This window comes from Lytechinus variegatus, chromosome 2, assembly GCF_018143015.1.
Source record: "Lytechinus variegatus isolate NC3 chromosome 2, Lvar_3.0, whole genome shotgun sequence".
Taxonomy (NCBI): domain Eukaryota; kingdom Metazoa; phylum Echinodermata; class Echinoidea; order Temnopleuroida; family Toxopneustidae; genus Lytechinus; species Lytechinus variegatus.
Window position 1 is genome coordinate 81160770 of NC_054741.1, and position 17429 is coordinate 81178198.

Consider the following 17429-nt stretch of genomic DNA (forward strand, 5'->3'; position numbering starts at 1 on the left):
AGCAAATAATTACTACACGACGTAATTCCGAATTACTTCTCAACGATTTAACGTCATGACGTTAAATCAACCAATGAGACCGTTCGTTATATGAGCGCAATGCGAAGAGCTGAGACTACAGAGTATTGTACAGGAACGTACCGGCAGGAAGTTAGTTGGATGTCCTAACTAATCTCTTGGTGCCGCCAGTGGATAGAGTAAAAAAAACAAGGAGAGAGAGATTACATAATAGGAGAGAGAGAAGCGAAAGGGGGAGATTGGAAAGAAAAGAAGGGGGAACGGGAGAGAAAGAGAAGGGAAGTTAGTTGGATGTTCGATATTCGATATTCAAACTGTGAAGTTGGTTTGATATTCAGGTTCGATATGCAAACGCCTGTGAAGCTGGACCATTTTTTTTTGGTGTGAAATCGCCATTTTGTTTCCGCTCAAGCGCGATCGCATCAATTGTATAGATGTATACCCATCGTGTTCATGATTACAAAAAGTGCTTAGAACGTCCAGATATCATCCCCGGATATCAAAGCTCTTCGGCTCGTGAGATATCATCTTCATGGACCAATTAATTATGCAAACTGCTAGTCCTTAACAGGTCCCTTTTCAAGTCACTGATTAGAGACTACATTTAAAATAAAATTTAGCTTGCGCCCCACGCTCTGTTTTTTTAAAAAATGTGTGTCACCCTCCCCCTGGCCCCAAAATGTTACTTTGTCTCCTCCTAGGTTAAAAACCTTGGTGCCGTCACATGCCACGGACCCGATCCGCATAGCACTGCCCCCCAAAAAAAGTTCTACAACCGAGAATAGGAAATGATAATAGGAAAGAAAGGAAAGAAAGATGAAAGATACGTCATTTTATGCATACCATGTCAAAATCAATCTCAAAGTTAAAGTTTTTTTCTCTCGCTGGCTCGAGACTTATTATTAAGCAAATTTTTGCTGCATGCGCCATTGTGTGCCCCCTCTTTTTGTTCTTATAACGCACTGAGCTTGGGGCTTCGCCCTATTGCTCGGGGCACAATCATAAAACATCCTGTTCATACAATGATATGACCCCTCCGTTCTCCCTTCTCTTTCTCTCCCGTTCCCCCTCCTTCATGTCCTTTTCTTTCCAATCTCCCCCTTTCGCTTCTCTCTCTCCTATTATATATTCTCTCTTTCCTTGTTTTTTTTTTACTCTATCCACTGGCGGCACCAAGAGATTAGTCAGGACATTCAACTAACTTCCTGCCGGTACGTTCCTGTACAATACTCTGTAGTCTCAGCTCTTCGCATTGCGCTCATATAACGAACGGTCTCATTGGTTGATTTAACGTCATGACGTTAAATCGTTGAGCAGTAATTCGGAATTACGTCGTGTAGTAATTATTTGCTACACGACGTAATTCTTTAGGTAGTGTAGTAATTGGAATTACTACACTACGTAATTATTTACGTCGTGTAGTAATTCGAATTACTACACGACCTTAATTATTTGATGTAGCGACACTAATTCATTTAACGTCATGACATTAAATCGTTGGGCAGTAATTCGGAATTGCGTCGTGTAGTAATTCGAATTACTACACTACGTAATTATTTACGTCGTGTAGTAATTCGAATTACTACACTACGTAATTATTTACGTCGTGTAGTAAATTGAATTACGACACGACGTATATACGTGTTTTTGACGGTCTCCTGCTTCCATATATTACAGTACTAAGACAGGTATGTTCCAGGAAACTGCTGGACTTTGGAAATTATGTTTAAAACAGACAAAATTATATTTTTCATTATAATTACAGCCTTACAATGAAAAACAGACTGCCTTAAATCAAGTAGACTTTATACAAAACAAATCCTTATAGGCTTATACTCTCATCTACTGTAGGTGGTTGCCAGAGACATTGTGTATTGGAGTCATCCATCCAGTTTTCGTTCTCATGATAACTAAAGATCTGCTTGACTTAAAACCTACAAATATATTGTCAATGTGGTTTATGGTACACCATGCGGAGTATTATAGAATAAGAAAACGAAAAGGAAAGAAATGGATAGGCCATTTGTTTTCTTCTTCTATAACACTCCACATGGTGTACCGTAAACCACATCAACGATTGTACATGCCACCATACAAACCTTCAAACAACATCTGAAAATATATTGTCATCATTTTAGTCAGCAGAACTTATTTTGGGTTCAAGTTCAAACTTGGTTCATTTGTACATGTATGTGAGTGAAGATGATCTGCTTGGTTTTTTAGGCCTCAAAGTCAAAGGTCAGAGATCATTCGAAATAGGTGTGTGAGATATTATTGATCTGGCAATTGCAGGAGCATAAGTTTCACCTGTGCAGTTGAGAATCCATCATGTCTAAATAGCATGTGTATCCGAATCATATTACACTAAATCCAAAGAGTGAACTAAATAAGGATGTATATAAAATGCTTTCAAGGTGTGGTTAAATTATGAAAGGTTACTACAGATATTAATTCCAGATTAAAAACGATAAAACATGTGCCCTATTATAGAAAACATTTACAACAAATAAGAAGTTTCAGCTAATCAAATGGCATGATTGCAGTATCTTACACATTAACAACCATTATGAAACAACCTTATATGAACACACTAGTTTCTTTTTTTCTTTTTTTAACAATAAATATTTATAGACTAAATTAATTCAACATACCATGTAGATAAATCTAGAAATGGACTGAGGGAAAGGGACTTATCAAAGCCAGTTTGGTGAAGTGTATTTCAATGATAGGTTTACTGCAAGGTGACTTCATCAGTGCCATTTCAACTCACTAGGGATGACTAAGATGGCTTGTTAAAACAATGGTATATAACACAGTAGCACGCATCCTTGGAACTTTACCTGATCAATGTGGTAGCCCGGTGACAGGTGTTCTATACCACATGCAATCAGACGTGTGATTTTTAAGTGAGACATAAATCTTTGTGAAACACCCGCAAGAATCCAACCTAGAGAGTTCCAGAAATTTAGGTCAACTGGCTGATTAAGCTGATTCGGTCTCCGTTCCTGAATCAAAAGTAGTCTGAATGGGCCACATTGGTACATGCCTGATGACATGGTGTTCAAGGTATCGCTTTTCACAGTGAGTCATTCTTGATGATAGAGCAAACTACCTAACATCACCTGCATAGTAAAGCGAGGTGACATTGCATGCAAGAAGAGGAACTCACTACATTGATATTTTGTAAGAAGTCAAGGAGGGATGGACCATCCTTCAAGATCTTGGCGAAGGGTTCTTATGCTATGAATCATCCTTATATTCAAAGATAAAATGAGAAGATGCCACATACACCTTTGGTTGAAGGTCTTAGTGTTTTGATAATTTCAAGATTCAAGGAGACCTTGCTCAAAGATTTGATTCATTCCAAAGAAGTCAAGGAGATGTTGCTCATCCTTGGAAACTTTGAAGATACCTTCATCTTTTCCTTGGTTCTTTGACCTGGACGACGTACCTCTGTGCCACATTCAATGCCGGTGAGTAGCCATCTGCATAAGAGTTATCCTCAAATAATACCGAGTAGTCATCAATAGGCTGTAATGAGAGTAAAAAAATGAAAGTCATCAGTACACAAACATTGGAGTTGACTAAACTATTAATTTGAAGGATGCAACACATGGAAGATGTTAAAAATAAATCAGATTTTTTTCTTAATTTTTTGATATATAAAGACATAGATTTTTTTTCAAATTTAGATATATCAAGGCAATGTGAAAATCTACATCCATCAATATCTATAAGGGATGCATAATTGGAGGAGATAATGTTGATTTTGATGGTGGCATTTGTGATGATGCAGTGGTAGCAGGCCAGGGTGAGGATGTTGATGAAATGGTTCTTTTGCTGTAGATGATGATGATGATGATGCCAGTGGTAGTGATGGTGGTAAAATGAAGGTAATAACGCTGGAATCAAACTAATAGCTGAGAAAAAGCTTAATGCGAACAATTCCAGAACCTGTAACTAAAAAGGAAGTGAACTCTTTGAACGATAAGTTTTAACTGTCGCAAACTAGTACAAATGTTATACCAATGAGCACTCACCCCTTCTGGCGGTCGCTCTACTAATGCTCGATAGAAACATGTCGTTTGGGGGTACAGTGCCATCACAAGCTGTAAAGTAGACAAAAGACGGAAACATTGATGTTTAGAAACTAGATATAAATTTTCTTCTTTTTTTAATTCTAAAAATCCTATGTTAATTTGTTTTCTCATAACTGCATTGTTATTTTTACTTTTACTAATGAAAATCATTCAATTCCAAGTTTTTTAATGATCGAAAAAAGTGTGGCCTATCAAAATAAACAATAAAAAAGCAAAGTCCCAAAACAAATAAATGAACAAGAAAGTAAAAAATAAATAAATAAATAAATAAATATGAGAAATCATTTTGAAATCAAAGGGTCTACACAAAATATTAGTACTTCAACAGCTTTATTCATAGATTTACAGCCAATCATGATTTCATGCCAAGTTAGCATAATTAATTAAATACAAATTTGATAATTTTAGAACAATAAAATACACAATTTTGTAGATTACATCATAGGTGACATACATATGTGTCGATTATGCAATCAACAGGCGAGGTATTTGAGCCCTTTAGCCCCCCTACCCTTCTAGCCTACAAATTACTGGATAAAAATTAGAAAACTTATACTGACATTTTTTACACATTTCACATTCACTAATCCCTAATTGGGCTTCAGGTTCATAAGATTTAACTATCTGTGTTGATATCTCCATGATCTATTATTGGGCAGACTTGCAACAGATATTAATAAGAAGATATTGGAAAGTTTTTGAACAATATACTAATCACCCTCAATTGATATACATTCTGAAACATAATAAAAGAGAAATGCAATCATCATACCATTCCCTTCTTAAATAAAGCTTCTGGGTTTGTCTCTGGGTTGGCTTTCATCAAAGGAAGAGGGACTATTCTCCGTCTTGATAATAGATGCCTCCTGATTTACAAAGTGAGACAAAGAAATAAAAACAAGAGCGAGAGAGATAAAGAAAGATACAGAGGGAGGGAGAAATGAAGAGAGAAAAAAATTGTGAAAGAAAAGTAATCACTTTGGTAACTGACTGGTAATCCAGTAAGTCAACCAGTCATCCAGGTTTTAAATCTAGCTTAGTCCATGACTTCTTGGATGGCCGAATTCACCTCACAGAGAGATCATCCTCATCCCTCCCTCCATTTTACTTTATATTCTACATAGCTTAAATCCTGTATAGTGATTGGTTCAACTACGATCATGTGACCAAATATATTTCAACTATGATGTTGCATGACATCAGACCTCAATATATTTTCATGCGTGGCATAACCAAAGATGACTCTCAAAACTTGTTTTTCAACATCATTACGATTGACGTCATTCCATCTTCTTACCCGGTTCCTCCTTCATAATTCCTTACCCTACTAGATATCTGGTGGCAGTGTTTTAATTACGAAAAACTTGCAGTGAATCCTAGTCAAACAACAAAAACGCACAATCTGAGTTTATAGGCAGCTACAATCATTGTGTAGCGTCTACTGCATCTGACGTATTGCTGACATTTCGAATAACAGCATCAGACACAAAGACAAAAGCTGCACCCTCCACATTGATTATAGGCGAGGGCAGAAGTAGCAACATTATATATCTTGTAACTCTTACACATAAATACATCACTTACTCTTTGCCTTCCTCATCGATGTCATCCACCTCATATTTATTGGTGCCTGAGTTAAAAGAAATAACCTCTGCAAGAATCCAGTTTTCATCACCATCACTCCCTCTCACTCTGGCTGCAATATAGTCGCCTGGTTTAGAGATGTAACTAGACTCGGCTGGTATAGCACCACACAGAGGAGGAGGTTTTCTGTCAAAAGGAGAAGAAATAAATGTTTTTATGGAAAATGTGGTGATCCTTTCATACGTAATGTTCATAATTAAGGAATCAAGTGTAATATTCATGTTTTAAATGCACAATTGTTCAGTCACATAGGGGGATGGCTATATGAGTGGTGGATCTAGACAGGTTGAACACAATACCATTTCAGGGAGCATATTATTCTTGCTTTTTGCCTCACATAACTATTGTGTCTAATCCAACTAGATGCATGACTGTATGTGATTTCTGTTCTAATATACTTTTAAAATAACATTTTTCTTGCACCACACATTACACACTTTCATATAATTACAGAATATATCAGGAGTTCAGAGATTTTTTTTAATGAAGGCATGACAAATAAATAATTGAATATAATCCATAGATTTGACACTGAATTATGTTGGTCTTGCACTGTTCAGGGGTATGGGAGAAATGGACTTTGAATAACATATTTTTTTCTCTCCCTTTGTGCTAAGATCAGTTAGCATCATCAATTGCCATAAAACAAACAATGATCATAATCATCTTTCCAGCACTTACTCTTGTTCTGTACGGCCTATCCACAGCGGTAATGTGATGGCAGTCTGTTGCAGCATGTTCATTAGTACCCCTCTCCTCATAATTTTTCTTGGTCCATCAGAGTCAGAATGATGTCCAGCACTCCTTGCCTGCAGACGTTGCTCGTTACGTATGTTCTTAATCTCTGTGATCTTCTCCAGTGATTTTCTATATAATCTACGAATGAAGGAAAATGAAAAAATGAAATAAAGATATAGGTAACTTCAAATCTTATTCATCACCATTTGATTTATGTATTCATTTTCATTTTAATCTTTCTTTTTTACATTCTTTTTTTTTCAATGTCATTGTTATGCTACTTATTTATTTTTATTTTTCATTCATTTCTATTCATAATTTTCAATTTGTCATTTATTCTTATTATTATTATTATTTATTCAATTACATATATTACATTTAATGATTTTTGTTTTATTCTATACATCTATGAACTTCTTTGTATATTTATTAATTAATTTATTATTATTCATTTGTCATTTATCTTTTTATCTATCATCTATTTACTTATTCATTTGTTTGATTTCATCATTATTGTTTTTATTATAAAAATTATTGATACATTTATTATTATCATTTTTGTTACTATAATTTTTTTTATCAAATCAAAAAGTGTAATTTGAACACTTGTCACTGATTGAGCTAGTTAAGGTTACATTTACTGTTTCGTTTTAAAAATCTTAAATTTACCAATAAAAACAATTTTGATTAGAAGAAATAATCAGTTGTCTCACAATGGATTAAATGTTGTTGGAGAGCTTGAGAGAATTGATTACTTCTTCTACTCAATCCATCACCACGATGAACCTCTTCCACATCAAAAAATAATTTTCATGTGAATCAAACAAACAAAAATAACTTACTCTGCTTCATTTTCTGCATCTGACAATGCAGACTGGTAAAGACTACGTAGTTTTGTACGATAGTAGGGTGATATCTTCTGACTTTGATTAATACTCTCTTGTGTTTTTGTAATCAGTCCTAAATTTGCCTCACTCCTTTCCTTGCCCTGTAAAATAATAGAAAGAACACATTTATTTTTATACTTTGTAATGCTGTGAAGTGTTTTTCAATTGGTATTTGGCCCATAAAAAATACCAATGTATAGGTTTATGACTTCTGAGTATATCTTGGGTACAGTGTATTTTTAAGGTAACATAAAGTACCATACATATATTTCTATGAAAAAAAAACTTTGAGCAAGGCTCCTTAAAGACAATGTCCTGTAAATAATTATCTCTACCAATTGACGTTTTTCACTTATTGACTTCACTTAAAATCAATAAATTGAAGTTTATAAGTAAATGCTCATCTGTTCCGGTTTATTTGCTCATGACATAAAGAACATCTCTGATTGTCTTGTCTTTTCTTACATCTTTTATGTGTTCACACATAGCTTAGTATTATCATCTCAGATCAGTATTCTAATATATAAGGATGTCCCATACCTCACCTCTGACATTCCCATTTTCTTTTGTCAACTACTAAAGTGTTTAGTATTATGAGTAAATCAACCAAAAGAAGGGTCTCTTTTGCAAAAATATAAAGCAAATTGTTGTCATGAGGTGTAATTTCCGTTGAGTCCAGATGATTATGGCACACAATTGCGGGCAAGCATAAGCATTACTTATGATTCTCCCTGGCATGGCAATTTTGAAAAAGAAACCACAATTTCTAATGCGATCTGAATTACCAAAAAGTCTGCAAATCTGTCTCTGTAATATCATTGAAATGTGTCCTTTTGTAAAACAAGATGTTCTTGCAAGAACCAGCAAGAAATCATTCTTGTTATCAAGAGAAAACACACATTCAACATTGAAATACAATAGCCCCTGTCAATTTTTTATTTTATTTTTTACAAGGCAGTTAACTTAACAAAGAAAACATAATTGTGTGCCCTATTCAGATTTATACATAGCTTTGATATCGTGCTTGCTCAGCAAAAGATACAAGGAAAGATCTATACAGAATTTTGAAAAAAAAATGATTAATTCAACTCTGAATATCATAACAATATTTGTGTTCAGACAAATTACAGAATATGGAGCCTGGTGACAAATATCAGACAAACTTCTAAACAATCCCCCAAACCCCTCAAATCTTTTAAAGTTATACAACTAAAGGACTTGCAAATGTGTATTTCAGTGGTTGGCAGAGCAGTGAAAGCATCTTAATAGATTTTTGTGTTGATATTGAACTCACCTTATGAGTGTCTTTGACTAGACGATATAGCTCAGCTAGCATCTCCTGTATGGATGCTGAACCAGTCCCTAGTACATTGGTTTTACTGCCTTCTCCTGTCTTCTCTTCCTCTGGTTTGGGCTCTGTCTCTGTCCCACTCCCTCCTGCACCCTCAGACTGAGGAGTCTTGCCTGGAGAATCCATGTTTGGTTCTGGGGATATGGAGCTGGGAGCCATCACCTTTTCATCCTTGCTAGAGGCCGAGGGTGTGGCCCCGGATGATTTCCCTCTTCTCATCTTCATGAGTGGAGATTTGTTAAAGCCAATTACCAGCGTATAATGAAAAATTGCCCGCAACCCAGCTTACTGTAGGTATTAATTTTTAATCTGTGAAAGGCAGAGGAAGAACAAGCAAAAAAGAAAGAGGAATTGATTGTGGGTAGCAATTCTTGGAGTAACTTCTTTTCTTATGGATCTTAAATCAATCAAATTCTGTAGTCATTCTATCAGACATTTATAAGAGAATATTTTAACTTGATAGACTACACCCCTAAAAGAGAGAAAGAAATCACTGTTGTTAATGTTATTGATTTTTATTTCCAATCTATTCTTAAACAGCACAAGCTCAAGAAAATTTTAAGTAGTAATTTCTGTGATAGTAAATAAAAAGTTAGCCTGAGTACAAAATGAAATAGTAGTCCTTTAATAAATGTAGTACCCCTTAACTAATCTCTGAATATCAATTTACCCCCCAAAAAGACAGTATCCTAAATAAACAAGATAATATGGATAAAAATGTCATGTGTTTTAGAGTCTGGCCAAGTTAGAAAATAGCAATTGTGATTATCATTTTCCAATTATAAATTTACCATTTATTCATTCATTTATGTTAGCTTGTTACATTAGCTTTTTGTGCAGTTTCATTTAAACCCATTATTATCAGCTTGGTAATATCAGTTTGTTGTACAAATTTCATTTAAAAAGTATATTATGCAAAATAATTTATCTCTATTAACTTCACATGTCCATGCATGTCGTTGGCTTATTAACTTAATTGTTAACTGTTAATTAGTGTAATTGGTATGCATACAATAACAGAAAATCATTTGTTTTCGACCATGTTACAAGATTAAAACTGCAAAAGTATGATCCGATGTAGCATTAACTTTTAACACCATTTTATGTGCAGCAGGTCTAACTTGAGAAAAACGCATTTGAAAATTCATATTTACATTGGTGTTTGTGTAACAGGTAGCAGTTAGTCATGTGAAGGAAAAACAAGGTATTTTGGGACTAAAAACTTTTTTCCATTGTTTACAGAATGGCAATACCTATAACACATAAAAGAATAATTTTTTGACCATTTTTATCCTGTTCGGTCAATTGGACCACTTTTTGACAAGCGACCAAGAGTTATGATAGTGTTCCTCATTCTCCCCAGTCACATTTTCTTTCATCATACCCATGGGCAGATCCAGCTTTCATTGAATATGAGGGTGCAGCAATAAAAAATCATTCACATTAATTTCCAGATCAGCCAATAACATCTGATTTTCATTATTGATTTTTTGAAGAAATCCCTAAATAAAGTTATTTATAAAGAATGAAGTTCTTGGCTCTAACAAACAAGGTAAGGTGGCTTAACATACTGTAGTGATATGAAATACAGATGCAAGCATAGTAACTCATGGGCATAGCTAGCCTAAATGAAAGAAAGTTATGTACAATACTGTGCAAGCATAACTCTTGGCACAGAGCCTGAATAAAAAAAAAAGTTATGTACAACCTGTATTGTATGCCTGCACCAGGCCAAGTGTTGAATGAATAGGAAAAAAACTTTGGTTGGCTTTTAGGGTGCGTCCCAGAAAGGACCCTTGATATATGTAAGACTGTGGGCATACATGTACCATGCAACCTGGCAGTTGAATCTTCAACTTTGTAGTTGTATGCATTATGTGATTCATGTTAGGTGGTCTGTCTGTGACAGATCACCTCTTAATTTTGTCAGAATTTTCTATCCTAATTATTCATTTTTCACACCTATGTTTGTCCCCAACTTTTCTCCAAATCGGCTATATCAATTTTGCAGAATTTTTTGTTATATTTAAAGTATATCATAGAGACGCGCTACGTAGCTTTTCAATGTCATATGGTCATGACGTCATCTACGCGCCATTTTGTAAAATTCTTAATTTGATCATATCTACATAGCAGATAATCAATAGTCAATCATATTTACATCAAATAAACTGCAACGTAGAGCAACGAAGCTTGTTGTAGAGCTACCAGAGCTACCTTATGAGGAACGTTTGAAAGCACTCAATCTACATTCATTATAAACCCCTCAAAAAAAGTTTTGCAACTCGGTTTTGGGGATGATATCTTTTTGGTTAATGAAGTATAAAAGATGAAACTGGTATCATTGGAAAGCTGAATTATTCGTCTTTACAATGACATGCCATTTGCTGTGATTATGTAATCATGGAATATGCAATCACCCTGAACATCGAGAAAAGTCAGAAGTGAAATGTTGCAAAATGCATTGATTTCCAACAAGTCTCCATTTCTATAGAATTTCCACCATGCAGGTGACAGTGAACGCACTCGGTCCATCCTCGAAACAATTGGAAATTCGCTATTGCAAACGACGCATTTTGCAACATTTCATGTCTAACATTGCTGCGTATTATCATGTCTGTGTATTTCATGATAACACTAGCATTAAAAATGACACATGATTGTAAAGGAGAATAATCATACTTTCTAAAGATATCACTTTTACACATGATGATGGCACATTAAGAAATCTATTAGCACTCAAACTTGCAGTTTGAGTTGCAGAACTCAAACATGACATGGCAACGAATTTTTGCAACATTTCATTTCTTACATTACTGCATATTTATCATGTCTGTGTATTTCATGACCACACTAGCATTACAAATGACACATGATCGTAAAGAGGAATAATCATACTTTCCAATGATACCACTTTTACATATGATGATGGCACACTAAAAAATTTATTAACACTCAAACTTGAGTTGCGGAACTTTTTTGAGGGGTTTATTATTGACGTAGAAGAGGTGATATGATTGCAGTCTTCAAAATTCTGACGAGTCAATCAACTTAGAATTCTGCCAGAAATATTTTTACACCAGCAGTGCAGAATATAACCAGAGGACACAATGGTCACAATCTAAAACTTTTCATTAAAAAATCAAGACTGGATCTTAGGAGTAAACTTTTCACTCAACGAGTTGTAAGAGATTGGAACAATTGCCCTCGAAAAATTGTAGAGTTTTAAAAATCCGATTGACAAATTTTGGTGGAATGAGAAATTTAAATACTGCTGATTCCACACGCATTAAATTAGACATAGAAGGATAGTAACAATCAACCTCGATCTACAGGAGAGATCATATTCATCCATATCACTTGTTCACTGCTACCACCCTGCCTGTGGGGAATCTACAGGTAGGACTATGGTCAGTATGCCAATGTTGTACAGAGCACACACTTTAAAAAATCATTAAAATATCACTTTTGTGACCAAAATTACTAATTTCCATACAGTTGCAATTTATTTTCATTAGTACCTTGGGAATAATTTTTGTATTCACTAGAGCGCTCAAAAACTTGAATTTTTGGCATATTTTTGTGTACGCCCTCTATTGGTGGAAAGTAATACGGTAAGAAAATTTTCATTTCTTGATCTCTATTTTTAATTAAGAAAAAAATGATTTAAAGAATCAAATTGAAATAAGAGCCAAGTTGTATGAATAATAGGTGTAATCAAAACTGTCAGTGTAAAAAAATCAAGCATTGCCCCAAAGAAAAAGAGAAAATAAGCCAAACATTGCCACCCTTATTTTGCCACACATGGAGATATAACTGAGAACAAGGTTATATCATAACCTTGTTCAATGTTCATTGAATGAGTGATCCGTATCCTGATGTGATAGCACAAGCTCAAAGGTTTGGATATATTGTATATTTCGATCTGGAAATTGAATATTCTAATCAGTTTTTGTAATCCTGATGTATATCTATCTAAACAATTCATGATAGCACAAAGCAGAAGCCAACTTGTTTAATATAGTTCTATAATAACCTGCAACAGGACCCGTTATTGTTTGCAGTGATTCATATCTCACCAATCAAGCACTGAAATAAAAAAATAATATCAAATAATAATAATATAGGGTATTTATATTGCGCACATATCCACCTAGCTAGCTGCTCCTATATTGCCCGGCTAAGCTAGGCGTTCAGAGCATACACAGCTTAAGGAATTACTTCCTAACGGTACCCATTTACCTCACCTGGACATATAGACATGGAAATTTTACATTCAACATGTTCAAAGCACTTTTGGGCATTATCCTGGTTTAAGTCACCAGTCCATTCACTGCCATTATTTCGTCAGCACTGGTGATTTCTTTCCACTCCCATTGAATTTGTACACAATGATTACACACAAAAAAGAAGACATGACTAATATCACGATAATCCACTTTTGTAACCTCTTTCTCTTTGACCCGTTTTTCCTTTTTCTTTTTTTTCACTCCTTTTATCCTTCTTTCTCTTCTTTAAGTTCTTTTTTATCTTTCATCTTTTTCCCTTCCATTTTCTACCCCTTTCCCTTTTTTTCAATTTTTTCCCCCATTGGGTGCGCAAATTTACCGAAGACAGTTTTTTGGGGGCCGGGGGTTCACAGATCCTCCCAACGATTGGCATCACTGTGTTGGTCAGCCATTGCAATGTGCTGCACTTGGCGGGTGAATCAAGTTTCCTAGACTTCTTGTGTGAAAAAATAATTACACACCACGGACAATCTTCATTTTCAGACCGGCTCATCTTGCAGCACAATGCACTGCTGACACTAGTCAGGGGACGGGACAACTCGGACCACGGGACATCTCGGACCGCGGGCCGAGTTGTCCCACCCAGTACGAGATTTTTTTTCCACAAGTTTGCGTCTATTTTCCGTCATTTCGAAATTCCTTGTAAAGATTTTCTACAGATATGGTCTGATGGTAATGTTCTTCACTTTCTATTACTTTTTTTTCGCTGAAATAAAAAAAAAGTGTAATTTTAGGCGTTTTTCGACAGCTCGCGATTCCCATAGGCGCGCGTGTATTAACTGTGTCGGTGCTCGGCTCGGCCCCGCTCAATAACTGACTTGATTTTGTGATCATTTCTCCTCAAAGTACCACTTTTATCGCAGAAGATGGACTTTGTTGTATTCCATTACCTCCATTTTCTCATCACAAGGATAAAATTTGGTGTATTTGCACGATTTTGATCAAGTTTTTCACCTTTTTCTCTCTGGTCGCAAGAAGCGAACAACCGATGAACGGTCCGCTGCTCTTCATCGTAATTCTCCGTAGCTCGGCCGCCTAAACTGGCGGGGTGGGATTCAGACCGAATCCACAATGGAAGTGGGCGTGCACAGCAAAGAGCTGAGCTTGACTGAGTGAGAGAGAGTGAACTCGAGTTTGAAGCTTGGCAGTGTCGTATAGGCTCTGCCTTTTTTGTAAATATATATTTTTCAATTTTTTCTATATTGATTTTCCCTGGTTTCGAGCTCTAAGATTGTAATGATATAATTATGCTTCAATTTCTTTGACTGAGTGTGACTATGGTGTGGATGTTTGAGTTGCTCAAAAATATTTTTACGTGGGTGGGGGCTCGGGGCGATTTCACTCTTGCCCCCGAAATGCGAAAAAAATATATTCGGGGTGTAGCTGTGTGGGCATGCCGGGCTGAGGCTAGCCATCAATAATTTTTTTTTTTTTGAGAGGGGGGGGGGAGGCTTAATTTTTCACTTTAAATTGATCATTTTTAGGCCTTTTTTTCCATTTTATTTTTAATATTGAATTTCCGTGGTGTAGAGTAGAGTTTTAAGTTGCAATAATTAATATGCTTCAATTTCTTTGACTTTGAGTGTGACCGTGGTGTGGATGTTTTGAGTCGAACAAAATACTTTTACGAGCTAGGGTGGTGGCTCAGGGCGATTTCACTCTGCCTCCGAAATGTGAAAATGATCTAAGTGTATCTGTGTGGGCATGTCAGGCTGAGGGTAGCCATCAATTAAAAAAAGTGTTTTATTTGGGGGCTTGATTTTTAATTAAATTAATTATTTGTATTTTTTACAGGATTTAAAATAAAACTGATTTACTTTCTTTAATTTCATTTCTTGGTCTCAAGGGTGGATGTCAGGCTGCCGGGATGGAATTCAGCCACAATTGCCAATGGAAGTGGACATACTTGTACAGTCGTGAGCTTGGAGACTGAAGCCTTGCCCTACAGCTTAGAATAGTTTTTAATCAAGTTTTAGGCCACTCAGTCTTATTCCCATTTGAAATATAATCAGGGCTGAATTCCATCCCGGCAGCCTGACATCCACCCTTGAGACCAAGAAATGAAATCAAAGAAAGTAAATCAGTTTTATTTTAAATCCTGTAAAAAATACAAACAATTAATTTAATTAAAAATCAAGCCCCCAAATAAAACACTTTTTTTAATTGATGGCTACCCTCAGCCTGACATGCCCACACAGATACACTTAGATCATTTTCACATTTCGGAGGCAGAGTGAAATCGCCCTGAGCCACCACCCTAGCTCGTAAAAGTATTTTGTTCGACTCAAAACATCCACACCACGGTCACACTCAAAGTCAAAGAAATTGAAGCATATTAATTATTGCAACTTAAAACTCAACTCTACACCACGGAAATTCAATATTAAAAATAAAATGGAAAAAAAGGCCTAAAAATGATCAATTTAAAGTGAAAAATTAAGCCTCCCCCCCCCTCTCAAAAAAAAAGATTATTGATGGCTAGCCTCAGCCCGGCATGCCCACACAGCTACACCCCGAATATATTTTTTTCGCATTTCGGGGGCAAGAGTGAAATCGCCCCGAGCCCCCACCCACGTAAAAATATTTTTGAGCAACTCAAACATCCACACCATAGTCACACTCAGTCAAAGAAATTGAAGCATAATTATATCATTACAATCTTAGAGCTCGAAACCAGGGAAAATCAATATAGAAAAAATTGAAAAATATATATTTACAAAAAAGGCAGAGCCTATACGACACTGCCAAGCTTCAAACTCGAGTTCACTCTCTCTCACTCAGTCAAGCTCAGCTCTTTGCTGTGCACGCCCACTTCCATTGTGGATTCGGTCTGAATCCCACCCCGCCAGTTTAGGCGGCCGAGCTACGGAGAATTACGATGAAGAGCAGCGGACCGTTCATCGGTTGTTCGCTTCTTGCGACCAGAGAGAAAAAGGTGAAAAACTTGATCAAAATCGTGCAAATACACCAAATTTTATCCTTGTGATGAGAAAATGGAGGTAATGGAATACAACAAAGTCCATCTTCTGCGATAAAAGTGGTACTTTGAGGAGAAATGATCACAAAATCAAGTCAGTTATTGAGCGGGGCCGAGCCGAGCACCGACACAGTTAATACACGCGCGCCTATGGGAATCGCGAGCTGTCGAAAAACGCCTAAAATTACACTTTTTTTTTATTTCAGCGAAAAAAAAAGTAATAGAAAGTGAAGAACATTACCATCAGACCATATCTCTAGAAAATCTTTACAAGAAATTTCGAAATTACGGAAAAATAGACGCAAATTTGTGAGAAAAAAATCTCGTAATGGGTGGGACAACTCGGCCCGCGGTCCGAGATGTCCCGTGGTCCGAGTTGTCCCTGATTCCACTAGTCAGTAGTTAGTTGGCCTACATGAACTTCAACACATGGGACTATAATATAATTTCAACTCCTTTAAGGGGAGATATCGGCTAATTACGGCATTGATCAATATTGAAAATACATCATAACGTAAAAATAATTATAGATGAAAAAATCTAATAATCAGCAAGTAAAATTTGTAATCCTGAATTAATTAAAACAACAAGTTTGAGGTTCAATTATTACCAGACTGTGAGGCGCGGTACTTAAGATTGCTGAATTCAGCGAAAGATTTTCGGATTGATTATGTGATCAAAAAGGGGATCAATATATTCGATGCGGAGCTATTTTAAGTTAATTTTTAAATCAATTCATTAGTTGGTTTTTTTTCTAATGCTAGCTCTCACTATGGATCATACTATTACTTTCATTTTTTTAATTATAAAGTAGGTTTTTTTTACTTTCTTTTTTTACCTGCATTTATTATAGGCAAGGGGCGATTTCTAATTTCTCCCCACTCGATTTATTCCCAATTGCATATTTTGGTTAATCACTGAATTAGTACGATTTATAATTGATTACGTTTAATCATGAATGATTTTAATTTGATCATAATTTGAGTAGAGATTGCATGACTTTATAGTTTGATTTTATTTTTACCATATATTCACCCAGATCATTCAATTTCATTTTAAACCTGTGCAATATCAATCTACAAACAATCAATTTCAAAATAAAGCATTCTTGTATAATAATATTCAATTTTACTAACTTTCGAGTAATATACTTCCTAGATTGCATTGTTATTCCCAGTGAATACACTAGCTAGCTTTTATTTCTTATTAATAATCGTTTCAAAAAGTACTACTTCCATGAATGCATGTAACTATTTCATTTACTATTTATTTCTCGAACCAAATGTTAAATTGTATTAGTTATTTTATCTTATACATACATTGTAACCATTGCAATTCAGTCTTTGGACTGCGAGAATGGATATTTTTAATAAAATCCTTCAATCAATCATCCCCACTATAGACCTAAGTCTCCAAATGGCAGCG

General features: G+C 35.5%; 1 protein-coding gene across 1 annotated transcript; it reads right to left on the minus strand.

The window, feature by feature from the left end:
* Positions 1-1853: 1853 nt before the first annotated feature.
* On the minus strand, positions 1854-16670 carry LOC121409230 (SAGA-associated factor 29-like). The gene is made up of 8 exons (XM_041601096.1): positions 16615-16670; positions 8682-9047; positions 7343-7488; positions 6444-6638; positions 5703-5888; positions 4891-4984; positions 4059-4127; positions 1854-3549 (listed from the first exon to the last, which is right to left on the minus strand). Exons 2-8 carry the CDS (start codon positions 8961-8963, stop codon positions 3433-3435), a joined length of 1089 nt encoding a protein of 362 aa, XP_041457030.1. The 5' UTR covers positions 8964-9047; positions 16615-16670; the 3' UTR covers positions 1854-3432.
* Positions 16671-17429: the final 759 nt, after the last annotated feature.

Coding starts and splice junctions, on each gene's coding strand:
- LOC121409230 (XM_041601096.1), bottom strand. CDS start 8,963: ATGAAGATGAGAAGAGGGAAATCATCCGGGGCCACACCCTCGGCCTCT. Junction 6,639..7,342: donor GATGCAGAAAATGAAGCAGA/GTAAGTTATTTT, acceptor CTTCATTCGTAG/ATTATATAGAAAATCACTGG. Junction 3,550..4,058: donor TAGAGCGACCGCCAGAAGGG/GTGAGTGCTCAT, acceptor CTCTCATTACAG/CCTATTGATGACTACTCGGT.